Genomic DNA, 22,226 nt, shown 5'->3' on the forward strand with positions numbered 1-22,226 from the left:
TTATACTGAAACTTTCCGTCTAAAAGTCCTTCCTTGGTCTTATCCATATTTCTTTGCACGTTGAACACACATAGGCCACAACTGGAAATAAAAAAAAACTGCAACCGCGTTAATTGCGTTATTTTTTTTTAACGCGTTAAATATTTCAAATTAATCGAATGCGTTAACGCGCTAATTTTGACAGCACTAATATATATATATATGTGTGTGTGTGTGTGTGTGTGTGTGTGTGTGTGTGTGTCTGTGTGTGTAAATAGATGTTTCAATGTAACAATATACTTTATAATTTATACATATAAATGTTTAAACAAATAGTTAATATATATACTGTATATATATATATATGTATGTATGTATGTATGTATGTATGTATGTATGTATATATATTAATCTTAAACTATTCATTACAAAATTATTCATACATTTAATTCTGGCATTATTCATCGATGCACGTGTCTAGCATGTGACACTTCGCTTTTACGTCACTAATGTAAACACTGATCATGGCTTGGCTCCACGTCTGATCATGTTCCATTCCTATCTCTCACCAGTCAAGACGATACAAGGGTCTGAAAGAGGGCGAGCTTCCCATCTGCGAGAGTTTGAAGGACACCATCGCTCGTGCACTGCCTTTCTGGAATGAGGTTATTGTACCTGAGATCAAGGCCGGCAAAAACGTTATAATCGCAGCTCATGGCAACAGCCTCCGTGGCATCGTCAAGCACTTAGAAAGTGAGTATCATCCGACCAAGCATTTAGTTAAAAGACTATTCAGGGAATCAATCGGGCGATGGATTATATAACAGAACTTCAAGTTAGCTCAGCATGTCAAGGAACAAGTACATACAGCATTCAAAAACACAGAATGTGTTCGACCGCCTGGCCTAAATGATACCAGACGACACAGGGATCCACATTCATACATAGAAGAGATGAAGAGGTTCCTCTTACAAGCACAACCTTTCAGCAGAAAGGTTCAGCATTCTCCCTTGAAGCCAATGCACTGTACGAAGTAAAGGTTACAGGGGTTAAGGAAAGGTCGAGGCTGTGAAAACTCAATGTATGTGACATGATGTTCACCTGTGCCCACAGGTATGTCAGACGCAGCCATCATGGAGCTGAACCTGCCCACAGGCATTCCCATCGTCTATGAGCTGGACAAGGACCTGAAGCCCATCAAACCCATGCAGTTCCTGGGAGACGAGGAAACGGTGCGCAGAGCCATGGAGGCTGTGGCCGCCCAGGGCAAGGTCAAAAAGTGAAGAGCTGACACAAACCCAGAGACTGAAATACCCACAACCCTAAAAGAAAATAGGTCGCACTATTGGATCCAAGTCAGTTTAAAGACCATCAAATGAATGAAAGTGAACACATGACATGGATGCGACCGTCACCCCTCCCCCCCAAACATTCTCACATTTCATCCCCATTTGTAAACCCCCTTGTGTTGGACTACCCCACACTGACACCACAAATAAAAGTGAGAACCACTTTGTGTACCTCCTTTTTCGCTTGAGTCATCCCCCCACTCCCTTCTTCTCTCTCTGCATTAATTCAGGGATTTCAGCAGAATGGTGTGCTGCTGTGTAAGCTGACCCAAAGGGCACACCAAAGAGGTCTCGGAGTTCATTTTGGCAGCCGTCCCACACTGTGGTGCAGTGGCGGCTCATCTAGCCATAGCTCTCTCAAGAGCCCGCTGCACAGACGGCCCATAATGGCTACGGCATCCTGCCAGCACCACAATTAGCAGCAGATCAGGTTTTATGGTGACAAAAGGACAGGGGTGTGTGTGGATGTGCATGTGTGACGGTCTATGATTGGAAAAGGACAGAGTCGGAACTAGACAGTCACAGTACCCCCAAAATTGCTCAGGGACTAATTCATTATGTAGGAAGACTAATATTAGGTTGGGCCTTCAGTATTGACAGCATAGAGTAACATGTAGTTTAATCTATTATTAAAGCACTGATCCAAAACTAATGTGTCACTGCGATTTATTTATTTACATAACTACACTGCAGGATTAGTAGGATTAGTAGCCCTTATTTATTCACAATTTAACAAATGATATGTATACAAATTCAAATATAAAGTACACTGATTACATGTAATCAGAATTACGCGATCAGATTGCAAAAATTAAGTATTTATAATTAAAATTTAAAAATATATAATTTGTATATATATATATATATATATATATATATATATATATATATATATATATATATATATATTAGAATTAGAATGAATGATTAAATATTAATTTGTGTTTATTTTATCTGCCTTTGAAACTGTTTATTCTGGTTTGATGCTTTACATAAAAATTTTAAAGCATCACTCCAAAAATAAATTCTTATATTACTAATTATATTAGTTACATTTCTGTAATAGTAATTATATTACTAAAAATAAATAAATAAAAACTACACAAAAGTGATATTTGAAGCAAAGGATTAATAGCGTGTGTATGTGTGTGTGTATGTGTGTGTGTGTGTGTGTGTGTGTGTGTGTGTGTGTGTGTGTGTGTGTGTGTGTGTGTGTGTGTGTGTGTGTGTGTGTGTGTGTGTGTGTGTGTGGTTTATGCTGGTTTAGTGCTGGAATGCCTGCCAAAATATCAGAGTCCTAAACACAATTTAGGATATAAGATAAAACACGAATAAACTATAAGTGAGCGATCACATTTGAAATGCAAATGCAGCACTTTTGCAGTTCTACAAAGGGCAAAGTATGAAGAGTAAATCATGGCAATATACTGTTAAACATTGATATGGTGCAATGGCACAATTTGCCTGCAAGTCTGGGTGTGTTTCCAAACCGCTTTAGTAAATCAACTCAATACTGCCATCTAATGTTTAACAAAAAGTATTACATAACATTCTGCTCGGCCACGGAAAAAATACAGAGTACTCGGAGTGAGTTAATTCTACATATTATTTTAAGGTGTATTCCAAATCTATTTGTTCAGTCTTGGTTTATGGAGTAGGCACTCGTGAACTAGACATCCAAAACAAAAACTGACAAATGACAGTTAACTGGCAAGCAACAAGAAGTGGCATCTACCCAATTATAATAAATGTCTATTTGACCATCTTTAAAAATACACTTCTTATCCCTGTTTATAGAATAGAGGCTTATAAAACTAGATTTGTTTGGCAAAAAAATGTTTTCGGTTTGTAAATTCAGCTAATTAGCCACTGTAAATGCATACAGTACAGCATGTGAGTCCAGCACAGTGAGGATGTTTTCATAGGTAATAGTTCACATAGAAAACCACAACAGTTCTTACTTCCTCTTAAATTCTTACTTCCATAGTCAGTTCTGGCCAACATGTTTTACAGTTGTTGTTTTTTTTTTTTTTTTTTACAACAAATGCATTTATTAAAATGTTGAACTGACATATCTATTTATGACCACATCAAATGGGAGAATTTTTAGATGCACACTTGAGCTTCACCTCAGCTTCAGTCGCGAGTCATACGAGCGGAAAAGCTACAGCAGCCAAATCAGCTTCAGTAGAACAACTGTGATGTGTGGTCTGATCACATGTTATTAGTCAGTAAAACACACTTTCCTGTCCCATCAGCCGTTTTACTGTGATCAAGGCCAGGGCTGTAGCTGGGGTTAACAGGGCCCCGGTGCAGGTTGTACCAGTGGGCCCTGTTTGAAAATGTTTATTTTGTATGTTCGCCCCATTTTTTATTTGTGCTATTTAAGCAATGTTTAAGTTTTTACTAGTTTTTAGGTGTCCAAGTACAGAAACCGAATAATTAAATGTAAAATAGCCCTGCATAGTCTTTACTGTAAAATAAAATGTACAATCAAACCAAAACTTATTCAGACACCTTTTTCTCACATTATCACAGTTTTTTTGCTATAGTTTAGAAAATGGTATCTTGATTTACAAATTCATCCAGACAATGTCAGTTAATTTTGACTGAAAGATACGTAATGAATTACAATCAACCAGAACTTCAGACAACTGATAGTATGACGATATTTACACAACTATCAATACTTTGTTGAACAATTACCAAGCACTGCTTAATTTAGTTCAGTCTGTGGCGTGAAAAGGTTGCAATTAAAGAAAAAAACACGGTCAGGTCAAAGTCTCTGAATAATTTTTTAATCAATTTCACTGGTAGTCTACAGTATGAAGAATTTTGGGGTATAATATGTCACAGTTCACTTTATTTTGCTATACTCACTTACATGAATTATAGTATCCTGCACCCACGAACAATATAAACAATTAAGTCTGGTGTCTGAATAATTTTTGGTTTGACTGTGGATATATTCTTGTTAAAACTACAAAGTAAATCAGTCAAGAGCTGTGAGTGATTTTATTTCTTTTATTTTCTTGGATTAACATTAAAGACAAATTGTAGGCACGGTCACTTTATGAGACAATGCATCGATTATAATGTTACACATCCGATTTCTTTCTCAACTGTTTACTTTCACTTAAGAAATAAACGACAGTTTTTTCGAACACACATTCCAAGATGGGTATTTTTGTTGGTACAATAGCAAGAAGAGGCAGAATTGGTGTTTAAGTTCATTTGCAATATTGGAGAGTACGTATTTGGGAGTTTTGAGAAGCTGAATGAGCAATAAAGCTATAGTGAGCCCCTTTATTAAAATACCTGGAGGTGAGAAATAATACAAAAATTGTCATATTCACTCAGGGTCCGTGTAACCCTTTGCAGTTATTACTTTATGTAATTCAGAAATATCTCAGTTACAGCTTTCAGAAATTAATTCTACTCAATTGTGTTTTAGGCACTAAAACAGTCCAGTACATTATAGTCAAACACATTTTTATATTCAAATAATGAAGACTGGTTCTGGCCCTTCCCAGGCCACCCCTATAACATCCTGGCTTCGTCACTGCCTCAGGCACAGAGTGAATTCCTGCTCTCTGGGATAGGTTTACTTCAGGAGGGGTGAGATGTTTCTACATGTCGCTCTGATGAGCTCATTCTTTGAAATCACTTGCTGTGATGTCTCTCCCTTTCCTCAGATTCATCAGATTTCAGTTCTATGGGAAAGACAGGTAGAGATTAGGCCTATATAAAATCTAACAAATTATTAAAACAAGACCACTATTTGAAAAACAGATACACTGTATCCTGTTCTATTAATGTAGGCTACTGCTGGAGAGCTTGTAATTCACTCATATAAATTAAAGTAGCAGAGAGAGAGAGAGAGAGAGAGAGAGAGAGAAAGAATATTCTTGCAAACATTTGATAATTCAAAGGTTAAGCATAATGCTGGGGAGACAAATCTTTTGATGAAAATAAATAACTAGTGTTGCTTATCTGATAACTGGGACGAGTAGAATTAAGAGGTCTGCAAGATATGAAAACACAGTAAATGAACAAATCTATAAGCTTGATAGCTCGTATTATAATCGTTGCTAAATGGGTGTAGCCCAACATTTATCTTCAGTTTCAGAGACCTTACTCATTTAAAGAGAAATTCTATTGGCAGCTAAAAACAGACGGTCCTGCCCTCTATGGTCCTGCCTGGAACATTTTCTTTAGCCAGTAGATGGCGATATTTCTAAAAGATTAGTCATGTGGTAGCAATCTCGCGAGAATCACGAAACGAGACTTTTCGCTTGCAGATTAGGCACTTGTCTATTTTACTCGTGAGCTGGAAAAAGGCAATGTTTTCTATTAAATCACAGTTCTGAAAAATATTCTGCTTGAAACCTCAGTATCTCTATAAAAACAAGTTTCAAAACTAGTTCTGAGAAACTTTTGATTTAAATACTTAAGTAAAAAAATTTGACTTCAGTGAGTTGATATTTCTTCAGGATCGCTGTATCTCAATTGTAAAACGTCCTTGATCCATGGAAAAAGACGCATACATTAAAGTTATTTTTACCTCCATCTTTTGTGATATTTATTACCCCAGGCCCAATGCTATGGTTACATTAAGACATGTTCTAGGATATCGAGTTATCTATAAGTCTAGGAATGTCAGTTATTGTACCACAGCTTATGATGCCAGTTTATACTTATTGACTTTTCAGTCATGTTATTTCTCACATTGGATAGCCTACATTGTATAACATTGATTGCTCAGTGTTCACTGAGGTTACTGGCTATAAAATGCACTGAATTGTAATACCAGGCTGCATATTGACTATTATAATAGAGTTTTAAACCTGCTGATTGTAAAACATTATCCTCATTTTAGTTTCTTAGGTGAGGGCTCAGGGTATAGGAAGAGAAGCAGAGATGAGTTAGATCTCTGGGGCTTGAAGTGATCCCCGGTGCTGACTCTGTATCTGACCCAGATCCCACAGAGAGCCAGTGGGGATGCACGATAACTTAACATGGCCTCATTTCCACAGCAGAAGGTAGCGGCGTATGTCCTGTAAATGTTTAATCGTCAGCACTCCCAAATGTGCCGTGGAGATTCTGGAAGGGATCAAGATTGATTTAGACAACATAAAGACAACATTCTGCTAACATTTACTCTGCAACAGAAACAGGGGTATTGATTAAATAATACAGCCTGCTGTTCTAATGTTTCTTGTGTGTCCGAGTAGCTAAAAAAAGCTGATTATGCTGGTTTAGCATCAACAGAATTGCAAATTTACCATTAATTTTATATTTTAAAATAATTTTAACATAGCAAAATGATAACCAAATTGATTAAAATAACAAAGAATTTGCAGATTTTACACAATTTTACTGTAATTTCAATAGTTAAAATAAGATGATACTAGGAAACATGTACTTTCTTGGTTGTTCCAATAAAAAAAATCATAATAATTACCTTGCACAGATGTGCTGAAAGTTCAGCTGACCGAGACTAATCAAAGACTAAATATAGGACATCAGCACTTCTGTCAATCTGTGCACACAGACTGGTTTTGCACAGATTTTCTGTGAGATGAGGTTTACCTTGCAGCACCTTTACAGAAAAGAGAAACTGTGTTGCAAAGTGATTATAGAACATATCTTTATTTTTAATCTTCAACATATCTACATGTTTTAAATGTCATTTTATGCTGAAATTGGCACTGTCACTTTAAGAGCAAGACACTCATTATGGTAAATTTCAGCCTATAGCAGCAGAACTATCCTTGGGACAAGCTGGTGATGGACTGAAATGGGCCTTCATCAACCTCATCAATCCTGATGGGTGATATCACATTTAAATTATCGATATCAAATTTTATCAAATTGTATCGAAGAAGAGAAGAGGACTCGCAGTTATCCTCAGTGTTATGCCCTTGTATTATGCTTTTAAAATATGCTTTCTAAACAGCAAAAATGAGAGGGTTCCTATTTTTAGTTAAAATAACCTTGCAAGTTTTCAACAAAAAAATAAAATAAAATAACACTGTGCAGCAAGTCAACAACATCGCATGCTCAGGTGGAATAGATTTAAATTCAGACAGACTTGCCGTTTTTACGGGACATATGTTGTACTGTTGATTTAATTCATTTGATGTTTCCATTCCATGTCATGCATTACATGAATAGTGTCAAATCCACAACCAGAATTTTCCAAACATAATCAATCATAAATCGGCCTTTAAAGTAATGATTCTGGCAAAACTACAAGTGCACAATCCATAATAATATTTCTTCCAGTTCTCTTACATCCACCAACATATTTCTTTAGAACAGTTCTGGACTGTTTAACTGTGCTTGATCTGTGCAGATTTCTCTCCATTCAGACTAGACAACTTTACGAATAGAGGACTCATATTTTAGCTGTAAGAAACAGTTTCCTGAGGTTAAAAACAGAATTATTTCATGCAGCTTTTCACTTCACTGGCATCCTTTGGATTACTTGTGCATCATTGTGATGTTTTTATCATCTGTTTGAACTCTTATTCTGACGGCACCCATTCACTGCAGAGGATCTGTTGGTGAGCAAGTGATGTAATGCTAAATTTCTCCAAATCTGTTCTGATTCAACTCATCTATATCTTGGATGGCCAGAGGGTTAATTTTCCTCTGGTTAACTTTTATAAGATTTAAAAAAAGCAACTTATATGTAAATCTGGAGTTTTCTCATATAACAACAACAAAAAAGGTGTCATCACTGAAATGTATGCAATGCTAATTTAATGTTGAAATAAATCAAATTACTTTTGCTTTTGTGCCTCTGATTCAACTGACATAAAGTCCACTTCTCCCTCTGAAAGCTTCCTAAAATAAATATCAGTCAATAAATATCAAAGCCCAGCAACAATTGCGCAATTTGCTTTATTTTTAGCTCCTCCATTGCAGTGTCTGCCAGGCTTCCAAATAGGATACACAGTCCTGGGTAATGGTTTGATGCTGTCAAACTCATCTGCACCTGTTTGAAAGAATCTTTAAACAAACACTATCATCTAAAAGCCATGAGCAGATGCCTTGCAAATAACATTTAGCTGACTTTAAAGAGTGAGTGCATGTTTCTCAATAACAAAACCTGGCGTTTGATATATTTGAATTTTTAAAGTTTTCTAGAAGTAGGTTACATCATTTTAAATTCTTTTTTTGGGAACTTATTACATAGTTGAAACCACTTTGAAGGTGGAGTAATTTCTACACCATCATAATTTGATTTCATTCCTCCCATCCTTCATCATTTAAATTGACTCAACAAAGGTTGTTACGTTCGCTAAGTCACACTTTTGACTATTAACTTAAACCAGTCTGGTCCAGTTTGCAGCTTATTCTGGCTAGGAACCACCTATTTTGTATGAGAAATACAAGATTTGCAATCCATGTAGCTGTAATTGCGACTCATCATCACCTTATGAATATAATAGAGCTGCTCAAACAGACCGGATTATCATTTGTTGCTGTTATATAGTGGCGAAGAAATTACACTTTACCTTTAAATAGCCTCCAGGTTGTTGTGTACAAACTTCCCCTGAATATTCCTTTGTTACCAGTTGCTACACAGTGCTCTGATGAATCCATGCCAACAGACAAGAAAACACAATCAAATACTTATAAAGAACCTGAACCAAAAGGAACCCAATTTGCACCAATCATGTTTGAACTCTTGTGATAATTATGTTGATGCATACATCAAGGTCACAGATACACATTTTTTAATAAGGGCTCCTGATTTACTGGGGGGAAAAGCAAAGCTTGACCTTCATAACTTTCTCTAGGTCATCATAGCACAGGGTTTCTTTTTTTGGACACTTCATTAAAATTCTTTAATTATGTCTCGTCTCCAGGGCACAGTCACAATCACAACTGGTGCTAATAAAAAAATTCAAGTGAGAACCAACCTCTTGTTCCAGATACTGAACACTGTCTCTAAACAGGCTGTTACGTCACCGTTTGGTTGAACAAAAGCTTTGACATGACCCACTTTAGGACTCAGAAGTCTCCAGAATGACACCTGTAATTCTGTTTACAGGGATCCCATTCTATTTAAAGAGATCATTCACCCAAGAATGCAAATCCTGTCATCATTTACCCACCCTCAAAAATATTTTCAAATATGTTGGCAAAATAGGTGACGGAACCCATTGATTTCCATCGCATTTTTTCTCCATGCTATAAAGTCAATGGCTACCATCAACTGTTTACCAACATTTATTAATTTATTAATCCGTTTCAACATCTGAAAGAAATTCATAGATTTGAAACAACTTGAGGATGAGTTAATGATGACTGACTTGATGAGATTATACCTTTAATTCAAGACAATTTTTTTTATAAGCATCCATTTGTGATTACACGTTTTATTTTTAGGATTCCATGTAGCAGAGACTGCTGGGATGGATTTCATTTGCATTAGGATGTAAATAACACATAATAACTAGTGAAAATGTCCACAGCATTTTAGAATTATATTAAATTCTATGGTATTTCCTTATATTTTCAGGTTATTCATAACCATGGCAACTCCATATTCACAGAAAGTTGGTCAAACACTCACAGAGAAGTAGACATAAAATTTATTTACTCGTTCTGTACATAATGGGTAATACCAGCAAGGGTGTTAACCATAGGAAATATTAACATGTAAATGATGTAAGAAAATAAAAGGCACACATTTTAATTTTCAACAAATGAGACCACATGGATATTTTGTAATGTGAAACAATAAACAGTAATACTGTTAAAGCCTTAGGGAAAAAAAACAAAACTTAATGTATATGAAACCTTAAATTATTTGAGCACTTGTGGAAGATACGGGTTGGTCTATTGCTTACTATGAATGTTTAGCCTTAATTGATGCTAGGGATGTAAACCAGACAAAGATTAATTAATTTCAAAAAGGAAAAATGAAGAAAAATCAGACAGACAGACAGACACAGAAGACATGAAGCAGCATTTAACCTAAGAGGGAAATCCCTCTAGGCCAGAAGGTCATGCACAGAGGCCACCAGCAGGCTTTTTAAATCCCTTTTAAGAAAACGCCAGTTTATTTCAACACACAGTAACACCTGGCTAATAAAAGAAACCGATTACAGATGGACAAAACCTAAAAGTCATGTTTATGACAGGTTACTGAATCAAAATTGGGCAGAAATCATCAAAGTTATAGCAGAGACCTTGTGATGTGCAGCAACGGTCATGAAATGGAGCAAGATCCAAACATTACTGCCACCTTCACAGAGTAGGAGAATCAGACACTGAATCCAGTCCTCAAGAGATGAGCTCATGATTGCACAGGTGACATTTCCAGCTTGTCCAATGGAATAGATGAGGTGCATTTTTACTCTGACCAGACCCAATCTCGCATCTAAGGCATCACAATTGGATGCAAAAAGCTCCACAGGCAAGCCCTTCACCATTAAAAAAAAAAGAAGAAAAAAACAGAGTCTAGCCACAACCATCTAGCTACACTACGAATGCAATTTGCAGACAAGTTATTATGGCATAAATAAAAAGGCTACAGTAGACTAGTCCCACATACTAGCTGAGGGGAAAAAATAAAAAGACTTTAACTGGTGAGTCTGTTTCTAAGGTCAATCAGAAGGAGTGATGCAGTTGTTGCTACGCTAAGAACCTGCCACTGTAATACCCTGCCTTTATCTTCAAGTCGTGGCTGTTACCTAAGGTCAGATCAGTATCACTAGAATTGTTTAAATCTAACAAAAGACAAAATAAAAGAACAAATTTGCGTCAACATTTGGCAATCAAACCAGAGGGTAAAAATCATCCTCATTTCCCTTTCTTAACACAACATAGTTTAGCTGGAAAAAGTTAAAGCTGAAGACAGAAAACTGCAGGAGAGTGGCAAGAAGGCTCAGGTCATGTTGGAGGCCTCATTTCACCTTGTCACAGGTACAGATGGGCAATGCGAGGAAACAACTGAATATTAAGGGCAGACAACACAAAAAAAAATACTGATTCACCTGTAACCAAGTTAGGGGGATTAAGAACCGATTGATTTCGGAGCTGTAAACAGTCAGAAGCCACACAAATTGTTTGCTTGAGAAATGCGCCACGGCTGAGCCCCAAGGCAGGCAAGCGTAATACCGGTGGTGACTCGATGGGGCAGCCGGCGAGCTGGCGGGGTGCTGACAGTGCATGGCCCAGATCATTCGCACTCATCTGGATTTTGGGGGTCCAATATTTTCACATGGGTGAAAGGGAATAAACCTCTCCGGCCATTTACCTCCCCTTCCCACTGACCGCTGATGTTCATTCTAGTCACTTTCACAATGTCGCCCACCTATAAGAAAAAACAACAACAAGATGAACGGAAAAAATATATAACGTACAGGTCTTTTAAAGCATTTAGAAGAAAAATATTACTAGCTTTTTATACTGCGCTGTGAAAGCTCTGACGTTAGCAAACCCTAATATACAAAACGAAGGAAAAGCCTGTGGAAAAGATTATGTCCTGCCCAACAGAAGCAACAACATTTTTCAAAGATATGGAAGTCATAAAGCAGTACAGTTACTGGTCTACATCCATTAAAACACTGATGAAAATACCACTCCTATCTAAAATCACTATTGAAGCATGTTAAGCATTATAAAATGATAATTTATTTTGGACTCCAACATGCTTCATTTTCCCAAATTGCTTGAAATAACTGTTCAAAATCAGACCATTTTGCTTAAGGCCATAACAAATGGTCAAAATCTTTACTTCCATATATAAGCTGCACTCACATGTAAAAATACAGCAGACAGATAAATTTTTAAAAAGACATTCTTCCCCATAGGGCTGCACAATGTGTCGTTTAAGCATCGATATCGCGATGTACGAATCCACGATAGTAACATTGCAGAATGTGCGATGTAGGCTGTCGTAATTGATCCGTTATTCATTAACTGTACGGGCCGGCTGCTCCCCGACCCTTGATGAATGTGATTCACAGATTAATTGCACAGCTTAACCATCATAGAGTGAAAGTTTAGTGTTTTTAAGTCCTGTCAGTTTAACAGGGCAGAGAGAAAGAGTGCCAGAGAGAGAGAGAGAGAGAGAGAGAGCGCGAGAGAGAGAGAGAGAGAGAGAGAGAGAGAGAGAGAGAGAGAGAGAGAGAAGAGAGCGAGCCCCGGCCGCACACTCACAGTCTTCAAAAAACACGAGCGCTGTCTTGCTCTCTCTCCCTCGGACATATATTTATCAATTGACACGATTGTGTCGATGTTTAAATCATTTAAAATGAGAATGTAAGTGTGCTCACCCCATTTGTGTATGAAAAAAATAGATTAGATTTCATATCGCAATATATATCATATATAATTCATATCGCAGAAAAATTAAATGTCGCAATGTAATTTTTTCCCAATATCGTGCAGCCCTACTTCCCCACCTTTTCCCTGCACCTGCCAGAATCAACTGACACATTCTCAGGCTGACTAAGACATAGCTTATGTAATACTTCCTACAAATGGACAAGGCCTTGCATGTAGAAACGGACTGAGGAGTACTGGAACTTGCTAGGTGCATTGACAATAAATGATACTGAATTAAACAGAAAATAGAGCCTCCCCACTCAAAAATGATCAGTAACTGGAGTCTTTGTGCAACAGTTCTTAGACACGTGTGGTTCGTGCAAATGGCAAACTATGGAAAGTAGAAGTAAACGAAAATAGTCTAACATGCTAAACATCTATTGTAAGTCAGTGAGCACAGGAACAAACACCTACAAACACAAGCTTTATTTTCTCCTAAAGCATTTTTCACAAGTTTATAGGTCTGTCTTAAGGAAAGTCCCTCAAAAACAGAGCTGAGCTGTCAAGTGTCATCTAAAGAAAATGTTGGTCATTTCACATTTCCATGCTATCAGCACCCTCTGACCTAAAGTAATGAAGGGTAAATAGTCCCTTCAAATGTGTGATCACTGCACCAGTTAAATCTTATGAATGATAGAGAAATAGCTTCATTAGGTGTCTATGGCAGCCAGTACTGCATCTTGTATTACTATAAATCAACCAATAGATTAGCCAGCAAAAATATATGCTTACTGAATAACATTTGTTAATTAGTAAACTGAAAGAAATAAATGTATTGGTTTTGGTGGCTGCTCGTTATTATCCCTCATCAATAAAACAATGGAAACTTGCAGATTCACCTCAGCTGGTGCCAAACGCAAATTTTGGTTAACAGAAACCCATAATTTAGCTACCTACCTCCAGTGCTAGGGCAGTTTTGTCATATGCACATGGCACTCGTTTCTGGATTGCCTTCGCTATTACTGGCCCGTTCTGCATGGAAGGCAGTGGGTTGATGACAGCGCCGGGTGTGATGGGAGGAATGGGCGATGGAGTCTGAGGCTGAGCATAGGCGTGTGCTGGCTCAGGGATGCCATAGCTATTGGAATTACGGGAACCATGGCCGGGCTGAGGCGAAGGCTTCACCAACTTTTCTACATAGGGAACAGGAATCATGCCTACTCGGCCTTCTTTGTTCTTGGCACTCCACCACTGCTCCTCAGGCTTTTCTAGAATAATTAGGATTTCACCCTTCTTGAAAGGAAGGTCTTCAGCATCGCTACCAGTGAAGTCATAAAGAGTCCGCACATACTCCTGGTTATCATCTCCAAGTCCCCCGGATGGCTGAATAGGACCACTGGGCAGAGAGGTACTGGGGTACCTGTATTACAATGATGAAATATTTTTTAGGATTGAATAATCAACAAGAAAAGGGGGATTTTAAACAGAACATCAAAGGGGAAATGCTTAAATCTACTTCTTGCCAAGTGGTTCGTCTTTTGTAATATCCAGTCCACTACTGAATGTGCACTTTCACATGTAGTTAACTTCCTGGTATCTTAATCAGGAATGAGTGAATTTATTTTTATTGCATAGCTCAATGAGACCATTTTAAAACATACAGGAAGGAAATTCAGGGGAATTACAGATATGTTCAATTGATCATCTTGACAATAATAATCTGAGGATAAGAATAATTGTGAAGAAAAACCAGCAAAGATATGGCAAGCCGTCTGAACAGTTATTCATTAAAACCAGTAACACCGATTTTATTGAACTAATATTTTATAATCACTCATATGCAAGCCAATAGTGATCAGTCCTTTTCTCAATTTACTATCAGCATATCAGATGGCCAAGATTTCTGATGATACCAATTTTGGACGGTAATGCAAAACTGTCAAATATTATCCTCATACTTTAATCAATAAAATCGATTTTGTTTAACCAAATGCATGACTTTAACCAACCATGTGACTTGTATCAACATAAATATATATTATTGCCACTATGGACATTTTCTTAATTTAGGGTGGCCAAATGGGGGCCATATATATGGGACACGTCCTGTAGCGGCTGAAGTAAGGATAAAATAAAAAATAAATTAAGTCTGTGTTGGTGCGGGTTTCGAACACGTGTTCTGGGCTGTTCATATATCGTGCCTAAAAACGCGTGAAAAACACCAGTCGCGCCGCTTTCTCCTTTCCAAAGCGCTCGGGCAGTTGCGCCCCTGGGATGTCTGTCGTTGCTAAGCAAACATAACATGCTCTCTCCATGAAGACGCAGAAATTTCAGCAAAGGATAAATGGATTTGCAGCACTAAAAATCGCTTGCAGTAGCTCTGCTACTAAATTTATTTAAAAATGACAATCCATATACAGCTATGATCAGCAGTTCCTACATCTTAGCTGAGCTTTCAACGTTGTTATGGGAAAGGATGAAACTGATTGGTTAGTTCTAGGGCTGGGACAACGCGTCGAGTTAATCGATGACGTCGACGCAAAAAATACGTAGACGCAAAATATGCACATCGATTCGTCGACCTGTTTTTATTTCTCTAAAAAACGTTTGCAAAACGTTTACCTTATGTGCGGTGAATATACGCAATGGCCGGATCAACATTCTGTCCAACGTTATAGAACCAATCCAGGAGTTTTTCTGCATTGATCTTTTTTTTTGGCGCCTGTTCAAAGACTTATCTGATCGGTGAGTGACGCCTGAGTGGGCGTGTATGAGGTGGAGAGCCCCGGCTGCGCGCGCACTCACAGTCTTCAAACTACACGGGCGCTGTCTTGCTCTCTCTCTCTCCCTCGTGCATAATATTAACCAAAATCATTAGACACGATAGAAAAAGGGCGGAACACGAAAGTTTCACGTGGAGCATTCTGAGATTTTTTTTTCTCCACGACAGGCTGCTGGCTCCCACTGTTAATTATTTTTTTATTTTTTTGGAAAAGCACTCTCTGTATTAGCTTAAAGCCTTCAAGTTTACATTGGTTACTGTATTCTTTCAATTGCTCTAAACAAGTATTTTGGGTGACCTTTTTTATTGCTAGACATCAAGTTTTTAGTTTCATCTGAAAGAACTTTTTTCAGTAAGCTAGGCCCTATGTGTTCAGTAAGCTTGTTTCAGTAAGCTATGTGTTTAAGGCTTCAAGGTTTTATTGAATGCTATCTCTATACAAGTGCAAAGTAATGCATTCTTAGTCTTTTATTTTGTAATTTTAAGAGCAATAAACATATATTGTAATGTTAAGGAATTCATGTTTTTTTTTACATTCAGATATGTAAATCAACATGTATAAATTGTTAGTAGTCAATTAATGGGGAGATTATCAAAATCGAATCGGTCTGGAAAAAGTAATCGTTAGATTAATCGATGCATCGAAAAAATAATCGCTAGATTCATCGTTTAAAAAATAATCGTTTATCCCAGCCCTAGTTAGTTCTTGTCACATGACCCACGGTGCACTTGCAGCATTCTGAAAAGTTTAGATGTTTTTAACTCGATGCGGTGCGGACGCGCCTGTTTTGAACGCGTATACCGTGCGCCTACTTTGGAAAAAACGAACTAGAGCACGCAAAAGACACGATATGTGAACGGCCCCTTAAAAGACAACAGTCACAGGCCACCGAGCTACCAAAAATCAGCTCCAGGGCCCGTATTCATAAAGATTCTAAGAATCCTCTCAGAAAACTCTTAATTTAGCTTAAAAAAACTTTTACGTAGGAGTCTTAGCTTAAGAGCGATTCGGGACCGATCTGAGAGCAACTCTGAGTAAGGGAAAGACAAAAACTTAAATCTTAGATCTTAATGAGGAGGTGGGGTTGACCCCGTTGCTATGTATGACACAATCTTTTGAAGACTGTGATTGGTTGGTTGTCCAAGAAGAAAAAAAAGAGTGTGATTTTAAGTATAGGGTCTATTCTAATTCTCACTTTGAATTTACATGTGTAATTTTTCCTATTTGACCGTTCTCTCTCTGTCTCTCTCTCTCTCTCACACACACACACATGTCCTTTTTTTATTTACCATGCTTTTAATTTCCTATAAGGTATTTGACTGGCTTAGAATGATAAAAATTGTTCCACTCTTTCCAATTACAGTGATAGCTGTCCTATTTAAGTGGCGGTCATCATGCATTTTCCCAGTTGCCAAATATCGTAATGTAGTGATTACTTTAATTTCTGGTGCTATGGCATTTCTGCGCTGTGTCGGAGATGTTAGCACGTCTCTAATAAGATCATTCAAAAATATGATCCTTGCATGATCTAATCTATAGAGTCTTATTAACTCACTGTCATCCATTGTCTGCAACACATTTCTTCTGCCTCTTCGTCTTTCTGCCATTTTCTCCTCTGCTAAAGAAGCTCTTAAGCCTCTTAAAAGTCCTCGTCTGTGCTCCTAACAAGTTTGACCTTAAGACCTCTTTTAAGGGTTAAGATACTTTCTGAATTACTTTTTTCTTTACTAGGATTTTTTCTTTAAATTTTAATAGTAAACGCCCACATTTCTAAGAATTTTGTCACTAGGAGCTACTTTTTGCATTAAGATTCTTCATGAATACGGTCCCAGATCTCTGGAAACCATGCTAAACCATAGCAGAACCCTGACTACATTTTATGGTTTGTGATGCTAAAGAACATTTCATGACGTCTCAGACAACTGTAAATTTGTGGCTACTGTGGTTTAATTATAAGCGCTATCATAAACTCATATTTACCATAGTAAAATAATTTTATTTGCCTCTTTATTTTTGTATACTGTAAAAAATTCAACCACATTGGTTGAAAATGAATAAAGGTTGAAATATAAGTTGTACTTTTTTTGTAAAGTTATCCGAAGGATTCATTAGCTAATTAAAAAAAAGAACATTAGATTTATTGTAATAAAAATAATCGTTAGAGTAGTCGACTGATTGAAAAAATAATCGTTAGATTAGTCAACAAAAAAAAGAATCGTTAGTTTCAGCTCTAATCCTTTGTTTGTTTTATAGTTTTTATTAGTAGGAATCGTATTATTATTATTATTATTATTATCTTATTAGTTTTTTTCTTTCTTTTTTTTTACAGAAACACTGAATGACCAAAAAAGCACCACCACCAGTCCAGTTAAAATGTTTAGTTAAAATGACTAATAATCATTCAAACATGGTTATCAAGGTATACTTCTAATTACTCAAATAAATAGTATGATCTTATTATAAAGCTTGACTGACTCGCGAGTAAACTAAAATAAAATTAAGAGTCAAAATTTGCTCGTTAACGAAGGCGATAATTTTTTTTCTGTTTATTCAACGTATTCAAAATATTTAACGTAGGGGTTGGGATGGCCACCCACTCACAACTACTGCTTCTGTCACTTTTTCTCATGACAAGAAGTGAATTTCAAGAAAGCAGTGTCGTGGTGAGTTAATTCATGGAATTACCAAAAAAGGTGATTAAAGCTGACTTAAACTGCCCATGCATTTATATGTATGCGCATGTGTATATGTAATCAGCCCAGCACTGTCTCACTCATTTAACACATCCTATTTAACTGGTCAGTTCGTGTTTATTTGAACACTTCTGTCAGTGAACTCCACCTGCAAACCACTAAAATAAATATCAAAGAAATAATGCAGTTGAACAAGAAAATAGCCTAAATAAGAAAGTTAAATACACCCTGTCTCATGGACTAAATACTCATGATAATCAGAGATGCTACACTGGATGCAGCACAACACGACCCGGTCTGTGAGGTACTGACACAGAGTTCAAATGTCCTTTATAGACACTAGTTAATAGAGTAACAAAACGTAACAAAAAAAGTGTGATGCGTGTTTGGATCATTGTAACGGGCTCTGAAATTCATTGAAAAGAAAGCAGTTTTCTTTATTTCGCAAAAGCTTTACAGTTTTGACTCACACGCACATAAGATTTTTTGCTAACTTGACATCGCACCTGTTCATTATCAAAATAAAATACAGTTAAAGATACTTAAAAAATTACACCGCTCAATTTAAATAGTCCGTAGTACAGTCTGTGCCATTCAGCATAACCACAGCCTCACTGTGATGTTATAGCCTAAGGATGTTTTATGTCGAAAAAGCGAGTGAACAAAGCCTCTAGTTTACATAATAAATATTCCAGATACATTGTGAATATGGAAACATTTGGATTTGTACAGAATGAGAGAGGTAGTAGGCTTTCGCTAAAATAGCCTAATTGCGTTTGCTACGCAATATCACACTGATAAATCTCAGACGAATCACATTCTATTATGAGCTTGATACTGCATAGCTTGTTGGCGAACTATGGCTCTGCGAATTAGATGCAGCTTTGTCTGAATGAATGTGATGGAGATTTACTACTAATCAAAGAATGGGCTTATCTGAATACACTGCTCTCTCTGGCACTTTTACAATGCATGGTACGGCTCACTTATGTGGTAATTTTTTTTGTACCACCACGGTTGAGGTTCTAAGTGACCCATACCAAAACGTGTAATATAAACTCTGCCAGAGAAAATCGTCACTACCTGCGTCATTGAACTTGCGACACATACACAACAGAAATGCTAGATTTAAATCAGCACAAGGATCGAACGCAACTGTTTTGAGTGATCACACCATTTTTTTTTTACAACTAAAAAGTTGTGTTTTTTAGTCTGAGGAAGTACAGATGTTCCTCTCATTTTGGCACTTTTCCACTGTGTGCTACAACTCAGCTCAGTACGGTACGACTCAACTCAGTTTGTTTCCACTGCAGTTTATTACCGCTTTAGAGTGGGCTGGATGGTTCACATGTCGTTATTGTTGCGCGGCCTCTACTGCTGGAACCATGCCGGGTCACCTTCTGTGTGAACGTAAACAAGTCTCAGAATTGATTCCGGAATTGATCCTGGGTCAGGGACCTAGTAACATTGACAGGTTCATTGCCTAGCATTTTCGACTCGTACACGTGTCTTTAATGTCACGTGACCCAGGAACAATTGCCGGTAGGGATGCACCGGTTGACCAGCCATAAATCAATTTTTTTTTTTGCTTTAAATACGCAACCTGTATCGGAATCAGCCATGAATTATCAAGATCTGTGCATCACTAATTGCCGGGACACATTATCCGTGTATTTTCCGGAATTGCAGTGTAAAAGGGGCTGTGGGGAAACACAAACCGAGCCGTCCCCAGTAGTACCACGCAGTGGAAAAGCACTAAAAGATGACTTGTCACTACTGCTGTCTTTGTAACTAGTTGCAAATATTATACATCTGTACAAATATATATTTCTTATTATTATTATTCGGCACTGGAAAAAATTTACAAGAAATAAAAACAACAGAACTGGCAGCATAAAACAGATCCTAGTTAGTTTCGATGAATTAATGTTTATACGGCTTGCCATAATAAGGGGAGGGAAATGAGCGAGAAGAGGGGTGTATGATGTGACGATGTCAAAACGAAATTAAGCTCTTACCTTGGCGCTGGCTCTATCAGGGTGGTCGTATCCAGATAATGTATTTTATAGAACTCCAAAAGTCCATGTAGATTATCAAACTCTTGATCGCCTATCTTGAATCTCTTGTTTGGCAAAGAGTTGATGATATAGTGAGAAACTTTGGAGTTTTCGGACACTGACAGTACATAATCACCAGGACAGGTGGAGGAATCTCGCACCAAAAACATCCCGTGTCTCTGTCCCTGTAGCCTATTTTGCGCCTCCTGTCTCGAAACCGCCCCGAAATACCAGCTGGCTCGGTCCGAGGAGTCGAACCGTGCAGACGACATGTTTGCTCAAAATACAACTGTGGCCAATGAATTAAAAGAAAACAGTAAAAAGCTATTAATTAAAACAACAAACGCCTATTCTTACAAGAGACCGAACACTTTTTGATCCGACAGTCTTACTGAACCGCAACCTGACGTTTGACCAGACAGGCTGCGACTGGCGTCAACCAACTTTGATGCATCGCTAAATTTCCACCAACACAAGAATCACGACGGGCATAAAACAGGTTTAAACAATGCCAAAAGTTCGCAACGAACCCAAAAACGCGTGTTTAGAATTAAAGTTCCCCTTTCCGCTCTCTCTTCCGTGAAAGTAGCTGCAGCTTATGAGACAATATAAAGCGTTAGCCAGCTAACGTTAGCGGTCCTCAATTATCGTCCGCTCAAGATGAGACAAACAACGCCATAATATGTTAATAAATCGCTCTGCATGACGATACACGGCGACGTTTGTCGGTCGCGTCCAAAAACTAATCCTTCTTCGTGTATTAACAGAAATTACGGAAGAGTTCTGTCTCTTATTTAGACTCCCAACAGACTTCGAAGGCTGTAACAAAAATGGCGGCCCGCAACACGTCTTCACACACAACTAACTGAATATTCTCGCAACAGAAAGTTTCCCTCCTTGCACGGCGCTCCCCTATATGAGGCACGACGCTGCCACGCCACTAGACGACCTAGAGGACTTTTTATAGTGTCTGTTTGTTGCGTTTTCTGTTCCTTCCCTGGATTGGTGTAAAAGCAGCTTCAGCTCCCCACACCGTCCGAGAAATGGCGTCTGGAGGGCGGATCTGCGCGCGCTCCCGTTCTGTCTGATCACCCGTCACGAACGCCTGGGGCGGCTTTTAAAAAGGAAGAATAAAATGCGTGGCGTGCAGAGGCGCTACATTTCAAATGCTCTGGACCGCAGATAATAAGGCACATAAGTCATTGACTAGGAGATTCTATAGCCCTAGTTTGAATAATAATAATGGAAAATATGTGCTATAGTTGTGGTCAAATTTAGGATGGCCCACATCTCATGTGGAGACCTGTTGTTGACATGGCAGTTGGGTTGTAAAAATATATTTTCCCATCACTCTTAAAAATAAAGGTTCTTTATTGTAATCAGTGGTTTTATGAAGAACCTTTCAAATGAAGAAAATGTTATTTAGTTTGGTGTCCAAGAATGGGACACATGTCAAGTCCTTTCCTTTCTAGCCTACTTTACATACGAAAAAAAAATTTATGTTGTATTTCCTACATTTTTTATCCCAGTGTGCATGAGTAGGTAGAACATCAAAGTCAGCATAAATGAGGAATTCAGACACTTTTTAATCCAGAACTTAAATACAAAAAAGAAACAGCAATTATTCAGAATATTCAGAAGATTGCCAAATTCAAGGATTATTTCCTTTTCTTCCTTTAATAAAGAAGAGCTCTTTTAGTTGCAGTGCCGGATGAAACTCCAATTTGCGCAATGCCTGCCACCAATGTCATCTCAAGTCTCGAATGTAAATAGATTCAGATCTATTTCATAATGTCTTGCATTCCCAGGTCTCAAAATATTTCCTTGGATCAGTGGTGCAACAAATTGGTTTGACATTATCAAAAGAGAAAACCTCTAACACTTCTGCAAGGTGGAAATTAATCTGTGGACACAGTATTTTGTTCAAGCACACACACACACCAAGTGCACAAAAAGTAGGTCAGAAGGCACAAAGCTTTCATGAACTGTTTCTTGCCAGAAGTGTCTATGATAAACAAACTCAAAATGTCTTAAAACAAGTGAACTATAATTAGATTTTTTTTTTTTAGAAAA

The 22,226-nt window shown here is 37.6% G+C and overlaps 3 protein-coding genes across 4 annotated transcripts in view; 2 read left to right on the top strand and 1 right to left on the bottom strand.

Annotated features, from left to right (window-relative positions):
• LOC113038751 (phosphoglycerate mutase 2-like) overlaps window positions 1-1,500 on the top strand; it is a 3,653-nt gene extending 2,153 nt beyond the window's left edge. Inside the window, exons 2-3 of the mRNA XM_026196392.1 lie at window positions 552-732; window positions 1,093-1,500. Coding sequence (XP_026052177.1) covers window positions 552-732; window positions 1,093-1,262 — 351 coding nt within the window. The 3' untranslated portion in view covers window positions 1,263-1,500. The remainder of the gene's footprint in view (window positions 1-551; window positions 733-1,092) is intronic.
• Window positions 1-22,226, top strand: part of LOC113038752 (mitotic-spindle organizing protein 2) — a 1,160,083-nt gene that overhangs the window by 800,224 nt on the left and 337,633 nt on the right. The gene's annotated exons all lie outside the window — the stretch shown is intronic.
• LOC113038746 (crk-like protein) lies at window positions 9,920-21,227 on the bottom strand. Its single transcript, XM_026196384.1, has 3 exons — window positions 20,115-21,227; window positions 13,578-14,040; window positions 9,920-11,664 (listed from the first exon to the last, which is right to left on the bottom strand). The coding sequence occupies exons 1-3, from the start codon at window positions 20,423-20,425 to the stop codon at window positions 11,530-11,532; spliced, it is 909 nt and encodes a 302-aa protein (XP_026052169.1). The 5' UTR covers window positions 20,426-21,227; the 3' UTR covers window positions 9,920-11,529.

This window comes from Carassius auratus, chromosome 21 (genome assembly GCF_003368295.1).
Source record: "Carassius auratus strain Wakin chromosome 21, ASM336829v1, whole genome shotgun sequence".
NCBI classification, from domain to species: domain Eukaryota; kingdom Metazoa; phylum Chordata; class Actinopteri; order Cypriniformes; family Cyprinidae; genus Carassius; species Carassius auratus.

Coding starts and splice junctions, on each gene's coding strand:
- LOC113038746 (XM_026196384.1), bottom strand. CDS start 20,425: ATGTCGTCTGCACGGTTCGACTCCTCGGACCGAGCCAGCTGGTATTTC. Junction 14,041..20,114: donor CTGATAGAGCCAGCGCCAAG/GTAAGAGCTTAA, acceptor ATTGTAATACAG/GTACCCCAGTACCTCTCTGC. Junction 11,665..13,577: donor AAACTGCCCTAGCACTGGAG/GTAGGTAGCTAA, acceptor TTTTTCTTATAG/GTGGGCGACATTGTGAAAGT.